At 42.6% G+C, this 15,509-nt stretch overlaps 1 protein-coding gene across 15 annotated transcripts in view; it reads left to right on the plus strand.

The window, feature by feature from the left end:
• The window catches only part of BCAS3 (BCAS3 microtubule associated cell migration factor), a 284,160-nt gene that overhangs the window by 40,653 nt on the left and 227,998 nt on the right, over window positions 1-15,509 (plus strand). For all 15 annotated transcript variants that reach the window (XR_010467329.1, XR_010467330.1, XM_065036752.1 and 12 more), the window contains exons 12-13: window positions 3,877-4,047; window positions 11,340-11,433. Coding sequence is in view for 13 of the 15 variants with exons in the window: in XM_065036752.1 (XP_064892824.1) it covers window positions 3,877-4,047; window positions 11,340-11,433 (265 nt within the window). In the remaining 2 variants the exon portion in view is untranslated. The remainder of the gene's footprint in view (window positions 1-3,876; window positions 4,048-11,339; window positions 11,434-15,509) is intronic.

The raw sequence follows: 15,509 nt of genomic DNA on the forward strand, positions 1-15,509 counted from the left end.
GTGCAGAGCTGTTGTTCCACTGTTCCCTCCTCACTCCTTTCCTTGAGGACTTGCCTGCAGTGTTTTGCCAAGTAATTTCTTCTTCTCACACACGCACGCCGAGTGAGTTTTGGCATTGCCTGGCAAACTCCGTGCTGATTACAAGCTTTGTAACCACCAGCCTTTTCATTCCTGATCTACACAACAAAACAAATCTAATAATAGGAATTAAATGACAGCGCGGAGCAGAAAGCTCAGCGGCGCTGAGGAAAACAGCAGTTACGAGAACCCACAAAGAGGGCCAGAGGATGCCATCCCATGTGAAAACAAAACAGAAAACCAAACAGATCCCATCAGCAGAGCTCTGGACACGGTCTCGCTGTGGTTGGAGGAGGAGAAAAATCACAGGTTTTTACATTGTTGAGGGGAGCTTGAATTGCTGGTCCTCTGAAGACGTCTGAAATTTGCCGTGTCTCTTTGCATACTTTCACCGTGAGCAACCAAAAAGTAAAAAGGAGGGAAAATCTCCTCAGGCTCCTTCAATCTCAGCATCATTAGCGTGGTTGTTATAGCACAGATAAGTCTGAAAAACCAACCGGCTTGGCATGATCAGCCACAGTTCTGATGGCATACGGTGAAGTCTCGCGAAGGGATCGCTGCGCTGCCACGGCCAGGCCTGGGCACGGCCAAGGAACAGGCCGGCGCTTTCTTAAACCGTGTAATGATTGTCGAAGCGTTCCCATAGGCATCGAAAACTGAGCAATATTCTGTTTAAAAGACATCCTCCATTTTTATATTTTTTATAAATTATAGCCCGTATCCCCCAGACTGTGGAGAACTGGGTTTGAAAGGCAGGTGTTGACTTTCCCTCCTGAGCCAAGTATCATAGGCCTGAACTTCCCATGTTAAGCCGAACATAAACGAACACTGAAATAGTGATATTGCATCATGTGAGTAGCTACTGGAGAGAATGTATTTATGATCATAAGAAAGAAAAAGGTTGTTAGCCTCTGCACAGAGATAAAGTAATGGTGAAAGTTAGGAAGATGGATACTCATAAGGGCCCAATCTCTGTACTACTTTGTATTTTGCCTAGGAAATGGGGAAACATCTTTGCAAAGCGTGAGCGTTGCAGCAAACATTTAGTTGGAACTTGAATCTCTAATTGATTGTATGTTCATTTTGCTCAAACTAACCATGAGGCTTTCATATTGTTGATTACTCAGGCATATTTTTTTGATATCTCTTTCTGCTTTCTATAGATTTTTCATTTGTAAACAAATAAATCATGTAAAATGTATTTATTATGAGAAACAGGAACAATATGTTGTTTTCTCACTAAAAGGATGTAAGACCTTTGTTGGAACAAAACAGCCTAACAGGCACTGAATGATGCATTTTATTTTTCTCATCTAATTAAAGTCGTACTTATTTTTCAATTAAGTGAGGTATGAGTGCATACATTTATTTTAATTAAATGTATGTCTTTCTTTATATTTGAATGAATGTGAACAGTCTTATTTTGAAGTAGATAGTGTACACGTGAGCACACAGATAACTCGTGTGTTTGCACAATGTGCATCGTTGCTCACAGAGGGAATGGGACCGAGTATTTTAATGTTCTTTATAGGAAGATTTCACTGCGCACCGGCAGGTTCCCATCAATGACAAAGGACCTGGGACAGTGCAAACTTCAACCGGGTTCATTTAAAATGTATTGGGTCTGTCAAATGTCTAGCGTCAAATTATAAACCAAGTTCTTCTCACCTCATAACTTCTTTAGTTGATTCTTTCTCCATATCTCTTAATCCTATAGTGGTAAAGTGATTTAGCAAAGGCTGCATCTGTTTTCTCTTGTTACCTGATAACTTCTTAATGAGTACTAACAGCTTATGTGAGAGCAAGGTCATTAGCGCTAATGGATGGAAGGGACAGCTGATATGGCATGGGAAAGGTTAAAGATTACCAGGGAAGTTTTTGCAAATGTACACACAGCACCGAGGAGTAAGTGCCGTAATGGTTTTGCGCTGATATTTCGGAGCTAATGGCCTCGGCCACATCGTTGTACACCTTGGACTTCCCAGTCCAGCGCGTCATGGGGATTCGTTTGCCTAGATAAGCGTGGTGATTTTATTCTAGAGAGCTGTAAGTTTATACCTGGCACTTTGTCATCTTATTTCTCTAGTTATAATATTAAACATCTTTCCTAAAATAGGTCAGTTATGATTCTTGCTCTTTTAACTTGTGTAGGTATCTTGCTATATATTAATAGTATTTCTAGACTGATTTTCTTGGTGTATAAACTGCCAGTGCTTTTGCTATGATTTTAACTCTTGACCAGAAAATGGCCTTGTCAGTTTTTGTGAGGAAAGGGTTTGTTGAAACGCATTCCCGATGGCATTGGGCCTGTTCTAGGCCTGTTCCTCAGATACTGTCATCTGCTTTATGTCACATTTCTCAGCGTTCTGAATTCGCCGCTGTTAAAATTTTATTCCCGTTTGTTGTATCCGAGTATGAAAAGACAGACGAAGGAGCAAATGGCAGGATATTGCTCAAGACACTAAACCCCAAAGCCATTGCTGTGCTCGATTGCAGCGGTGGTGTCTCCATTAGCAGTAATGGGCGAGTCCATCAGGCGAGGCAGCTCAGAGGTTAATCCGCCTTCCTGGCGGGATGCGCCGTCGATACCGTGTGGCGCCTCGTTCTGTTGGCCCTTCAGAGGCTTTCCTGACAACACACTAACAGACTTTGTGTAAGTCATTTCCTATGAATTATTAAAACAAACGTTTGGCTGCTAATTGATGAACACTAATGTGTTTTCTAATCACTGCAGTTTGAGATTTTAGCACTAAACAAAGCAGTTGCAATTGATTTGTGGCTGCTTCTTGGTTTCAGCCTGCGATCTGTACGCTTTTTTCTTTTTCAATTTAGCAGGCAGCTTAGCTTGTCTTTTTAGTTAAGAATTGGCTTGTTATAGTGTCATTCCACTCTGATCTCTTTTGCTATTTCTTATTTATATTGCATAATAAATCTGCTCCATTCTTTATAGGTGAATAAGGCGCAGTCCTTGATTCAAGGAGAAAGTATTTAAAGTTGTAGCTTGGATTTTTATTTATGTATGTTGTACCCATCTCTCTCCTACTGTGCTTACTGTCCCGCTTTCTCCAAATCAAATAGCACAAAAACAATTCTCGGCATTTTTAGATAATAAAAGCTGGTGCGATTAATATGTTTTCAAACCCACGTCTGGCAAACACGCAGACTCTGGAAAGTCACGTTATTTTTAATGGGATCTGCATGTGCTTTGTCCAGAGCTGTCCCTTCTAGTACCTTTTTAATTTTGCCAAGTTTGAGTCCCGTATTCAGTTTTAGTGCTGCAAAAGGCATAATTGCTGAGAAACAAAGGAACGTGTCTGTCAGCTCTACCCGAGGCCAAGCTACTTGTCTCTCACACTTGTGCAGGAGTCGTAACTATTTCGGCATTAACCACTATGGGTGGTAAGGATTCCTCTGGGTGACAATGTCCACACCCCCATCTTGGCTTCATCATTTGATTCTTCCAACTGCCCATGCTCTGCACCTCATGGAATAAAGAAGTAAGAAAGTTAAAGAAAGGAAAACACTGTATCATTTAGGCAACTTTAATGAATTTCATTTTTCAATAATGTTTTGGAAGCATTTAATTCCAAAATAAAGGTGAATACTTCAACTTGATAGGATGCTAAATATTTTCAAGACACTTCTGTTCCATCCAGCCTTTTGCGGCTTATATATCGCTTGTAAAAACACTTGTGTGTTTCTGGTGCGCACAATCTTGTTATATTAATTGTGTTGAGAAAAAATCGAAGATGGGTCCAAAAGCCAGCCCTGAATGTTTTTTCCTGGTTCTCTTTCTAGACCATCAAGACTGGACTCACGATGGTTGGGAAGGTGGTGACGCAGCTGACGGGGACGCTGCCGTCGGGAGCCACCGAAGAAGAGATTTTAGCTCATAGCAACATCCGCCGCAGCCCTTTGGTGCCGGGAATCGTCACCATCATCGACACCGAGACCGTTGCAGAAGGGCAGGTAATGTGGTTTGCACACAAACAGACAGAATGTGCTTTCATTTTCCACAGCCCCGCTGGGCAGCCTGTTCCAGGCTCTGTCACCCTCACTGAGAAGAAGTTTCTTCTCAAATTTAAGTGGAAACTTTTGTGTTCCAGTTTGAACCCATTTCCCCTTGTCCTATCATTGGTTATCACCAAGAAGAGCCTGGCTCCATCCTCCTGACACTCACCCTTTAGATACAGACCATGTCCACCGCTCTGCCATCATCCATCCATCTTGCTATGTCCTCATCAAAGTCAATGAGGTTGGTCAAGCACGACTTCCCCTTGGTGAAGCCATGTTGACTGCCCCTAATGACCCTCTTATCCCTGATACACCTTGAGATGGCACCAAGGAGAAGTCGTTCCATCAGTTTCCCAGGGATGGAGGTGAGGCTGACCGGTCTAGAGTTGCCCGGGTCCTCCTTCCTGCCCTTTGTGAAGACTGCAGTGACATTTGCTTTCCTCCAGTCCTCAGGCACCTCTCCCGTTTCCCAAGACTTGGCCAAGATGATGGAGAGCGGTCCAGCAATGACCTCAGGCAGCTCCCTCAGCACCCGCGGGTGCATCCCATCCGGACCCATGGATTTATGGATGTCCAGATTGCCCAACTGCTCCCTAACCCAGTCCTCATCAACCCAGGCGAACTCCTCCACTGTCCTGCCTTCCTCTGGGGCCTCAGCGGTGCGGGATCCTCAGGACAGCCCCCGGCAGAGCAGACAGAGACAAAGGCGGCGTTCAGTAACTCTGCCTTCTCTGTATCTTCTGTCACCAGGGCACCCGCCTCGTTCATCAGTGGGCCTACATTGCCTCTGCTGTTAGTTTTATCTGCCACGTATTGGAATCTGCCACATATTCCTCTGCAGAGGCCTGGGGAAAAGCAGTGACATAGCTTAGATTTGTAAGTCTTGTTATGGATGATTTAGGGTTTTTATGAACTTGTCCTCTGACCTTAACAATAGTCGGGAGCCATCAAGCCGAAAGGGCATTACGGCAAAGGAGCTGTAAAAATGATAACGCTTGTCTTGTCCAAATACTGCTGCTGTAACATAAATAAGCCATCAGTTCCAGTAAAATCATTTTTGTCTTGAATCTCTTGGGAAGGAGGCTTTAAGTTAGAAATCCTAATTGTTTGTATCTCTTGCATTCGTATTTTAGTGATCTGAAGTTTTAAAATGCTATTATATTAATAATTTATTTTCAGCGCTCAGGCTCGCTTTCAGAATTAGCATTATATATATATTTTTTTTTTCCGGGAAAAATAGAGGGATCTTTCTTTTGCATTGTTAGATTTTTGTGATACAGGAGACCTTCTAACAATCTTGGTTTTCACTAAAATACGTATCCAGCAGAAAGAAAGTTGATTAAAAAGAAATACATCTTGTGCGTAGTCTAAATCCAGGCTGTCATTCAGCACTGCCCCAGTAGAGAACCTCCTAACCCAAGGGGTGCCACATGTGCTTGTGATCCCAACTGGGTTTTTGGCCATTGCTCAGGTGTTTCTATTTTCAGGTGGAAATGGAAGTTTTTTGAGCAGGTTCCGATGGTGGCACTTGTGTGAGTGTTGGGACCCGGTGCTGGTGTCACAGGCGAGCGGGGACCCGCTGGCGGGTTCCCAGATCAGAATTGGAGCCCTTGGTGAAGCCATGTTGACTGCCCCTAATAAACTCCTCGTGAAGCATCGTGATGACGTGAAATCCGTGTGGCTCGTTGAGCTACGTGGTTTCTTTCTCACAGCATTAATTTCTGAAGTTATTTTACTTTTCTGTGGCAAATGGTTTTGCTGATAGCCGTCATCCGAAGTATGTTATTCCGGTTGAAAGAGCAGAGTGACTGAGCAACGCCGAGTGCAGCTCACCTGTGTTTTAGGGGAAGGAATCGCCGTGCAGCAGTTCCCGCTGTGGTTTAGTCTCGGTTCTCTTGCTGCGGCCTGGCAGTGATTTTTCCAAAGTTAGTGGTTTTTCATCCCAGTTTTCAGGTTCCAGGTGGGAAATAAGAGCTCTGGGGGGTACAAAGAACCACGTAGTGCTGTTCCTGCCTCCTCCGTGAGGACGCTGCCTCTTGGAAATGCTGAATTTGTGCTGGGCGGGCATGCTGCTGGTGGCTCTGCCCAAAACAGAGGGCTGGGGGTGCTGCCAAGTGTCTTATGGGCTGAATTAATTCATTTCTCCTTTTGAAGGAGAAATAAGCCCTTTTTCAGTAGGGGAGCAGTTGTGGGGTTTGTGTGTGTGTGGTCATTATTATGTATTTTTATATATATAAAGGCTTCCAAAGTGATGCATGTGCTTGTCCATTTACCTTGAGCACAGCAACGCATTGTGGAGATGGAGTGAGCTGCTCTCTGTGTCCAAACACACAGATTTATCTGCAATTCGGACAGCTGAGGAACATGTTTTGGACGTAAGGCAGAGGGATTAACTACAGCTTGAAGCTCTCACTAGTTTTTTATTGTATCTGCCATTTCAAAGATATCCAATGTAAAGGACATGAGGTGGAACTCAATGCGTCTAATGAACTGTACCGTGCTACCACGGCGGAGGTTGAAATGCTGCCTTACCACTGAAAATATACAATTAAAGAGCAAGGAAATCTTCTAATGTAATTTTGCAGGGTTAAATCCATAGGGAAAATATTTTTAATAATCCTTATGAATGCAGATATTGTAGTAAAATCTCCTACCCGGCGGTTGTTTACGGGTTGGCTCCTACTTTCAAAATTGACGGTGCTTTAAGAAAATCTGAATGATGAAGTAATTAAATAAATGCAAAGGAATGGAGAATTATTGAAGTTGGCTGTCACGATATATTTGTAAAAGGAGTAAAAATAATTATCGAGATGCCCAAGTAACTTTGTGGTAAACCAAAATATGTGAACAAGGTCGTGCGCTTGTTTAAACTTCCTTCTAATGAAGTGTTAGCAAACTTTTCAGTTACATGTAATGACTATTTATTTGAATCTGTTAATTAGTCGAAATGGGTAAAACTAAGGCTGTACAGATGTCCTCTTTTTCAGTAATTGGAATTAAATGTGTAAGACTTTAGTGGCTTGAGTTTTAAAGAAAAATGATTCTCTTTCAGCGTTTGTTGCTGTATTGTTAATTAATTCTTCGGCCAGGCCACCCACGTGTGCTGGGCAATAACGACCTTCCCCGAGAGCCGCCGGGTTGTGACTGAATGTAAATCTGTTCAACGTTTAACATTCAGTTGACAGAGAAATATGCGCTCATTTAAAACTACAAAACTCGATTCTTAATGCTTGCGCGGGAGCGATGTGATCGATGGGTCATCACTGCGTTCACAGATCATCCGAAACACGTGCAAGTATTTGAGGAAATATTTAAGAAATAACTTCTAAAAACAAGATAACATGTTGAGCTTTTTATGTTTTAAAATGTGATTTTTTTTTGCTGTTCCCTATTAACTTTTTATTGCATTAAAGAGGAATTTTCGGGAAAAACTGCAGACTGCTGCGGTTTGGAAAGTTCATTTTCATTTGGGAAGGAGTTGATAACAATTGAACCAAATAAAGATGCTTATCGGGAGCAAGAATGGTTGGGAAACTTTGGTCTAAAGCAAAAAGAGGCTTGAAGAGCAAAGAGTATTTGATAATAAAACTTTAACTGCATATATAATTCCACTGGTCATTAGCACCGGTGCTTTTATTTCTAAGAACAGCTTTCACAAAGGCTAATTTGATGTTCTAATGCTCATATACGCGGCATCAACTTTCCTCGCTTTTTATATCTACGTGTGTTACAGAAGAATTTTCTTATATATAAAATATAAAGAGAGCAACAGGATTCCCTCAGAGCATAATACTGTCTGCCTTACTTTTATTAAAGGAGATCTGGTTTTTGTCAAGCAGACATTTTTGTCTCAGATAAATGGTTCAGGCTGAGCGCAGGGCTGGTTTGAGTTTCGCTGGGTTCTATTAAAAGGAGCGCAGGAGTTAATGCCCCAGATTTATCACTTGGAGCCCTTTTCCACTGATGTTTGACCCTGGCTGTGAGTTGGGGGGGTCGCTATGGAGGGGGTTGGTTTGCTACATGCGTCTTAGGGACCGAAGCGACCCCTGCCCTGAGTTCAGCCATTTAAACTAATGGGCATCTTCATCAGTACACATGCAAAGATCTTTATTATATAATATTTGTATTTATAAATATCGCCAAGCCTATTTATTTTTACGATGATGGGATTAGTCTTTCTTAATTTTATTAAGGATAGGACCCGCTTGATTAGATTTGCGTCCATTTTTATTTGTGTTACTTTCATGTTTTATTTAAAAACATGTCTCCACTGGGATAAGTGCTGTAATTTGCCTTTAAAGATGAAAATAATTGAAGTCCTAATTATTAGTGGCTTCTGTTCAGCTCTATGGAAGATATAACGAACGAAGAAAAATATGGATGGCATAGGAGAAAAAAGCTTTGGCTTTGGCTATCTCTTGCCTCAAAGCAAAGACTGTTTTCTGATGGTAAATGTAATGATCCCGTAGGTGTTTGGTCTGTTTTTCTTTCAGACTAAGATAAAGTGGACTCGATTCCTCTCTGATCAGATGTGCTGTTCTGTGGAGCTTCAGCAGGGCTGGAATGAGGGAGCGGCCGCGTGGGCTCAGCGTGGCCTGGGCAGCGTGTGTGGAGATGATGTTCTCAATAAGATACTAGTTGGGTGTCACGAATAGGCTGAGTAGTAGAAGAGCCTCGGTGTTTCTTTCTTGTCGGTTGTTTTTCCGAAAACGGTGTTTCTGTTAGTAACGGTGGGGAGCTCTGCAAGGAGGACGCTGGAGCATCCTCTGCACCTCAGACTCTGCAATTATGGGTCGTGTTGAGATTTACGAACCTTTTTCAATGAGAGACTTTGTAAGGTCTTCTACTCGTAATAGTAGAGTGGTTAGAGGGCACTGCCTTGGCGAACGAAGCCTGTTTGGGGTGAAGGGAGGGATTGCCGTGGGCTCTGTGCACTCTGTGCGTCGGGAAGCTGAACGAGCCGCTGCTTCCAGCGTTTCCACAGCACTTTTCCATGTTATAAGGCCATTTGTACCGCTGTTTCGGCTTCCAAGAAAAACTTCCAGCTCCGCTCTTTTCAGTGGTAAGAAAGCATAAAGTGGCCGAAAGGAAATGGTTGTGCAGTGTCAGTATTGATTTAATGTGCTATTTGTTACCTATGGACACGGTTCTCTCCAGCACCTCTGCAGATCCGTCTTCCACCTCAGCCTCCGCCACAAGGGGTTTCTCAACTGGGTGGAGACCGGGAACTCTTCGTTTCTGCGCCGCTCTGGCTTTGTCCTTGGCTGCACAAAGTCTGTCCTACTTGATCTATGCAAATTTCTATAAACCCCCTTGTACTGAGGCAGGTATATCCATTTAAAGATCTCTAATACACAAAATAACGTATTGCAGTATGAAGCACCTTGTGTTACATCAGCGTAGTTTAGTCTTCCTTGAGTTGTCTCCAATGGTGAGAATCATCCTGTGTTTGTGAAGCTGTGCAAGCTCCGATTGGCACAGGAACCAGGCGCTTTTGTGGCAGGTTTGGAAGGCGCGTTTCTGAAGGGGCTTTTCTTTGGTTGATGATGTAGTTGAGTCAACTGCTGTAATTCCTTTCGATTAGTTTTTCCCCCTCCCTCCTTTATAGCGCTGAGATTTTAAACAGCGACATGTGTTTTCCCCATCTGCCCCTGCAAAAGTGCAGGGGAAGGACACCACAAATCTTGCGGTGCTGCCTGAAGATTTAAATACAAATTGGTGATCTGAAAATAAGTACTTTCCTCCAGTGATCCACAAAGTTTTGCTGCTTTCACGTTGATTTTAGAAAGACGAGCATCTTTTTCAACTTAGCAGCTGTCAAGGCAGGCGGTGCCGTCTCCATGGGGTGTTACGCCACTTCTTCCTTGTTTTTCTGTGGCAGACAATGGAGTTGTGGAACAGCCACAATAAGGACTGCTTTGTTATACCTGAGAATCAGCTTCTACAGTGAAAAGTCAAGGCCTTTAAAAACTCCTTTTAGATTAAATGCAAAGGGTGTTTTTCCAGGAAGATGATTGTAAGCAGCGATTGAAAGTAACATTTTAAAGCGTAGAATCGGTTGGCACAGCATACAGATGTGATAACAGCGGTGCATTTCTCAGTAGTTTAAGAAACCAAAAGCCACGCTGAATTAATCCAGTTTACAAAGTGTAGAAGATGATACATGTGAAGTGGGCTGTATAACTGTTAATCGGTGATTTAGATACTGTTGTTTCTAGATTAAATATTTTTGTTCAACAGACTAGATTTTTAAAAAAGCCTTTCTGTTTCTTTTGTAAAGCTGCTTTATGATTTTGCTTTGTCATTATTGTGTCTCTTTAATTAGAGCAAAATGCTTAGGATGAGGCCAAGTTACCTAAAAGTGGAAGCTGTGAAAAGCCGCCGCATAGCAGTGATTTAGTGCAGCTCATAGAGGCCGAGGAAAGAAGAGCTGCTTTGAAAAGCTGTTCGGAAGATCTCCAGACCCTTTGGTTAGTGGTTCTGGAATAAGCACGAAATGCTGACAACGGAAAGCAAAACCATAATTGTGCTGATGTGACAGTGCCAAGCAGTTGGAACATTCAAAGCCAGTCAGGCGCAGGCCTCTTGGTCCGTATTACGTGACTTCTTTAAACATTTAAAGATGATTTCTCTTTTTGAAGCATAAAAATATCTTCCAATTATTCTGATATCTGTTCGGAATAGGAAGTATTAAAAACCTTTCAGATTATTCTGGAAGCAGCAGACAAATTATTCTGAGCTTGAAATGGGGAATTTTGCACTGTCTTATTACGAAGGTGGTTTTTACTCACCACAGAAACCCTTTCAAGTCCTTTTTTGACAGAGCTTTCTCATTGTTTTATTAATTTAGTCTCCAACGTGGTGTAACCAAGGAGTAAAATACTTGTATGGCTTTTGCGTGTGTTTTGTCCACACATTTTTGGTTCCCTTATATACATTTAAGAATATCTTTTCATACACTTAGATATTAGGGACACTGTGTCCTTTAGGGGTCCTTTTGTGTGTCTTCAATCAGCTTTAGAGTGACCCGAGGAGTTTTATCAACTTCAAGTTGCCTTTTGTTTAAAAACCAAATTGGAGCATGTCTCGTATCTGAAGAACTTCTCTAAGTTTGCGTTAATTCACGTGCAGTTCTATCTCTAATCCATACCGCTGCGTGTACCTTATAGAAGAACTTCTGTATCATGTGTTTTTCTCAGGTGTGTTTTTACGTCTTGACGTCCCTTTGTCTCCGTTGTGTTGTTCAGGTCCTGGTCAGCGAGGACTCTGACAGCGACGGGATCGTGGCCCATTTCCCGGCGCATGAGAAGCCCATTTGCTGCATGGCTTTCAACCCCAGCGGTAAGTTATTTTACCACTTTAATGCGGTAGTTGTAGACACAACAGAGCCAGTAAGATGCCATAGGTGTCTGTTCCATCACTGCAGCTACGCGTTGTGATACGTGCAAATATCTACTTGCTGCTACAGGGGTTTTGACCTTCACTGTTGAGTGTTGAATGTGTCACACGCTGGGTAATTTGTGGTTTTGTGGGGATTTCAAACTTGAGCGGCTCTCACGCTGTGGTGTGTGTGGGCAGGTTTGTTCTGCCACTGCAGATGTAGCAGAAGGACTATGGAATTACTTCTGTTGGGTGTCCAGCCAGGTATCTGGGTGTCCCAATGCGCAGGGATCCAGAGCATCAGCACCTGTGGATTGGACTCCTCCATAAATATGGAAATCAAATGAATCATTTCACTGGCCCTGGCTTTTAGAGTAACTTACGCTGCCATTATGTGTTTGGTTGATGAGGAGCGTGCGGTTCTACCCTCTCTCCTGAGCCGAATCAACTGTAATCTGAAAATACTTTTAAGAATCACCTCAGAAGTACCTATTCCTCTCCTTCCTCTTTCTAAATGAACAATGACTGTGGGCAGCACAGAACTACAAATCTTGTCAGTTAATAAATCAGATTAACTTGACAATTAATGTGTCTATCAGTCTGTCTACAGACAGCAGAGAAGGGGGTTGGCTGATGGCAGCAGTCAGCCAAATGGCCACTGAATCCCCAGCTTCCACTTGCCTACATTAACGGTTCCTAAAATGTAGCGAACTCCATGAAGATCTTGAGGACAAAGTCACGTTTCAGAGGCTAAAACTAAATGTATGTCATTTATGTTTTCACTTTTCCTGGCCAGTTGGTCTGATCCTGACATCCCATCTGTTATGTCAGAACTCTTTAATGGTGGAGTGCGGTTCACAGCGTTTTCACTGGGGGGTTTTGACACAGAAAACCGTGTTCTCATCTGGCTGAATTTTCTTCTGATACTTCAGAGAATGTTGTGTGGAACTCTGTGCGTTTCACTGAGTCGACTGTGCCGATCTCAGAACAGTAATATTTTTGCTTTGTGTTCTGGTAGCAAGATACCTAGAGTTAAGCAATGCTGATTAAGTGAAATAAATACAGCTGCTTAAATGAGAATGCTTTATAGGTAGTAATGAAATGCCTTCTTAAGACTGTTTTTATAATCGTGTAAATTTAAGGGAAACAATGTTTATGCAAAAGCAAATTAATTTGTTCTTTTTTATATTGAAGGATATACTTGCATATTATTGGGTTACTTGTAGTGTAATCAAGTTCTCTGGGTTTGCTCAGGTACTACAATGACAATCCTTTGTAGATCATACACGGACTGTTACCTGAGATCTAATGGTGCCACAAGATACCCAATGGCAAAACACTCGTTCTAATTGGTGTTATTTTTGACTGATTGCGAATTACGTCTGAGATATTTGCAGAGGGGCTGATTCACAGCAAGGTATCAAGTCCTGGTGCCTGTTCTGGGGACAGGAATATCAAGCCGGTTGAACTGGGAGCTGTGCTGCCCACGCTGAGAGCCGCTCTCCACACAGCCCTCTCTGGCCTTCATTTAACATCAAGGCAGAATTCTGTTTGAAGCCAGAGTTGTAAGTAACATCATCTTAATCCATTATATAGCGGTATATTGCCAGTCGAGCTGATCTCATTACAGAGCAGAACAACACAAGAGGTGGCTTTTGATACTGTCTTTGTCTATGGGCTGGTTGGAGTGAAAATCCACTTTGCAGTGCAGTGATGCTGCACCAGAACACAGCGACTGCAAACAGGGAGCACCGACCCGTTGCAGTGAACCGTTTTAGCCTGTATGGCTGAGCAAAATGCTTAATTTCATCGTGGCGCATCCCAAGAGCCCGTGAGCCGCGCAGGTATTCAGGTCCGTAAAAACTTATAGGATTGCGTTAGGAAAATAATAACAGACTTGAAGGATCATTTCTGAGTATATTGAGGGGGCACCATAGCTGTTCTTATAATGTTGCGCAGCCTGCCCCTGGATACCTTTTCCAGACCCTTATGTTAATAAAAGCTTCCTTCTGGGGCAGTTGTTTTGTGGGGACTGTAAAAGTCACGATCTAAGACATACAGCAAATCATTAGAAAGGGAAAAACAAAAGGAGAAAAACTGCAGTTCCTGCTAGTTTAGGTTTTCTGTGTGTTTTTTCCTGTATCCATCAAATGGTGTACGGGGGGAGTGGGTAACTGGGGTTGGAGTGCGGAGGGAGCGTTTGTGCTGCAGCTGAAAACCGTCAGCCAGGCATCTCCTCTGCAAATCCCACAGTCCTGCGGGATTCCCAAAGCCAGTCCCTGCGTGTGTCGTTATTGCCTCTCTGCTTAACATTTTTCATTTTAATAGGTAAGATATGTAGTAGTTCAATAAAAGTGAAAAAGAACTGGTCCTCCTTTGGCTGTTGTTGCTGATTGAATCTTCTGGAAACAGACCTGAAATGCTAACGGGCCCTTATTCTAGCGGTAACAATAAAAATTATGACGTGAGGCTCCTTGATGTGCTCCCTTTGCCCGTTGTGCCGTCAGCCGTGGGGACGCTGTTTCTGCTGGACAGGCTTCCTCTGTAACATTGTGCTTTTGGAAGTGCTTCAGCAATCCCATTGCAAGTTCAGGTGACTTGGCAGTGTTACTTCTTTGCTGTTTCCTTTTTTTTAATTGCAAGAATATGGGTATTTTGTGTATCCTTTTCTTCCATAGGAAGCTGACACAGTTTTTCTATATGATTTGCTATATGTCAAAATAATGATGTATTTATATAGTGCTATATACCAGTGGTTGCTTTTGTGACTTAGTGAAGATAAGGTCACTCCTGGTTGGATTTTTAGCCATCCGTCCAATCTGCTCATATTCTGTGGGAGGGAGGTTATGGGCTAATGATACAAATGCAACCCATCGCTAGGACGTGTTCAAATGAGACCCCACCAGCGGATATTTGGCCGTTGTTTGCAGACCACATCTCAATGGAAAAGTTAAAAATACAGGAAAATGTGTGACAGGCTAAGGCTGCAAAATGAGCTCAAAAGCAAGCGGAGCCGGCGGAGCGGCTGGCGTGAGCTGCGGCGAGCGGCTGCTATTCATAGAGCCCAAATTAAAGGACGCGGTTCAACGCCGTTGTGAAATGTCCCGTCCGACAGCTGCGCCGAGTTTGGTTTTCAGCTTCTCGCTGCCTTTCTTGTGTATTAGCTGTGAGGTCAGAATTAAAACAACTATTTTAATGGCAGCGTTTGTGCTGTTGGCGAGAGCTGGTACCTCCCGACGGCTCCGACGCACCTCGGAGGGACCTTCCCAAGTGGCACATCTGTAAATGGCACATCTGTAAATGGCACATCTGGGCAGCATCCCACAATCTGCTTTTTAGCCCTCTTAGCAAACAGGCTGTGCTTACGGGGTCTCGTTTTTCAGCAGGATCCTCTTATGGATTTTTACCATGTTGAAAACTAAGACTTGTTCTCTTCGTTTTGACAGGTCTGAGGTATAAAGGCCTTTATGAACTGTCATAATTAAAACCAACTTGTGCGTAAATTATTATACGCATCTATTCCTGCTATAGAAATTGTTCTACATGCTTTTAAGAGTAATTTTAGAGTCTACGGGGCTGTAGTTTTATTTTAGTAAATTGCCCTCACACCGCATTTAAAAGCAAATTATAGACGTTTTATTTGTGCTAAAGCTGAACATGAGTTGCTAAATACGTTGTTGTCCACACTTGCGCTGGTTCTCTACAGCCACAGATAATACAATAGAAATAGAATCCATAAGGATGGAAATGAGATCAGTCTTTCAGAAATCAGTTCCAGGCAGATGGGTTTTTACCTTATATTTACCATTTCTATCAACTGAATTTTGTGACAAACCGCAGGTTTCCACTCCACCTTCTAGGGAAACAGAATTTTATAAGCACACCAAGCTTAATTAAGTTTTATGAACGGAGAAGCTAAGAGTATTGCATTTTTTATTTCAACTTTTAATTGAAATGTGGGAGGTATGTATTTTTAATATATAGACACTTCTTACTAGTATAAGATAAACTCGATTATTTGGATTTTGGGTGTTACA

Source organism: Columba livia, chromosome 20 (genome assembly GCF_036013475.1).
Source record: "Columba livia isolate bColLiv1 breed racing homer chromosome 20, bColLiv1.pat.W.v2, whole genome shotgun sequence".
Classification (NCBI taxonomy): Eukaryota; Metazoa; Chordata; class Aves; order Columbiformes; family Columbidae; genus Columba; species Columba livia.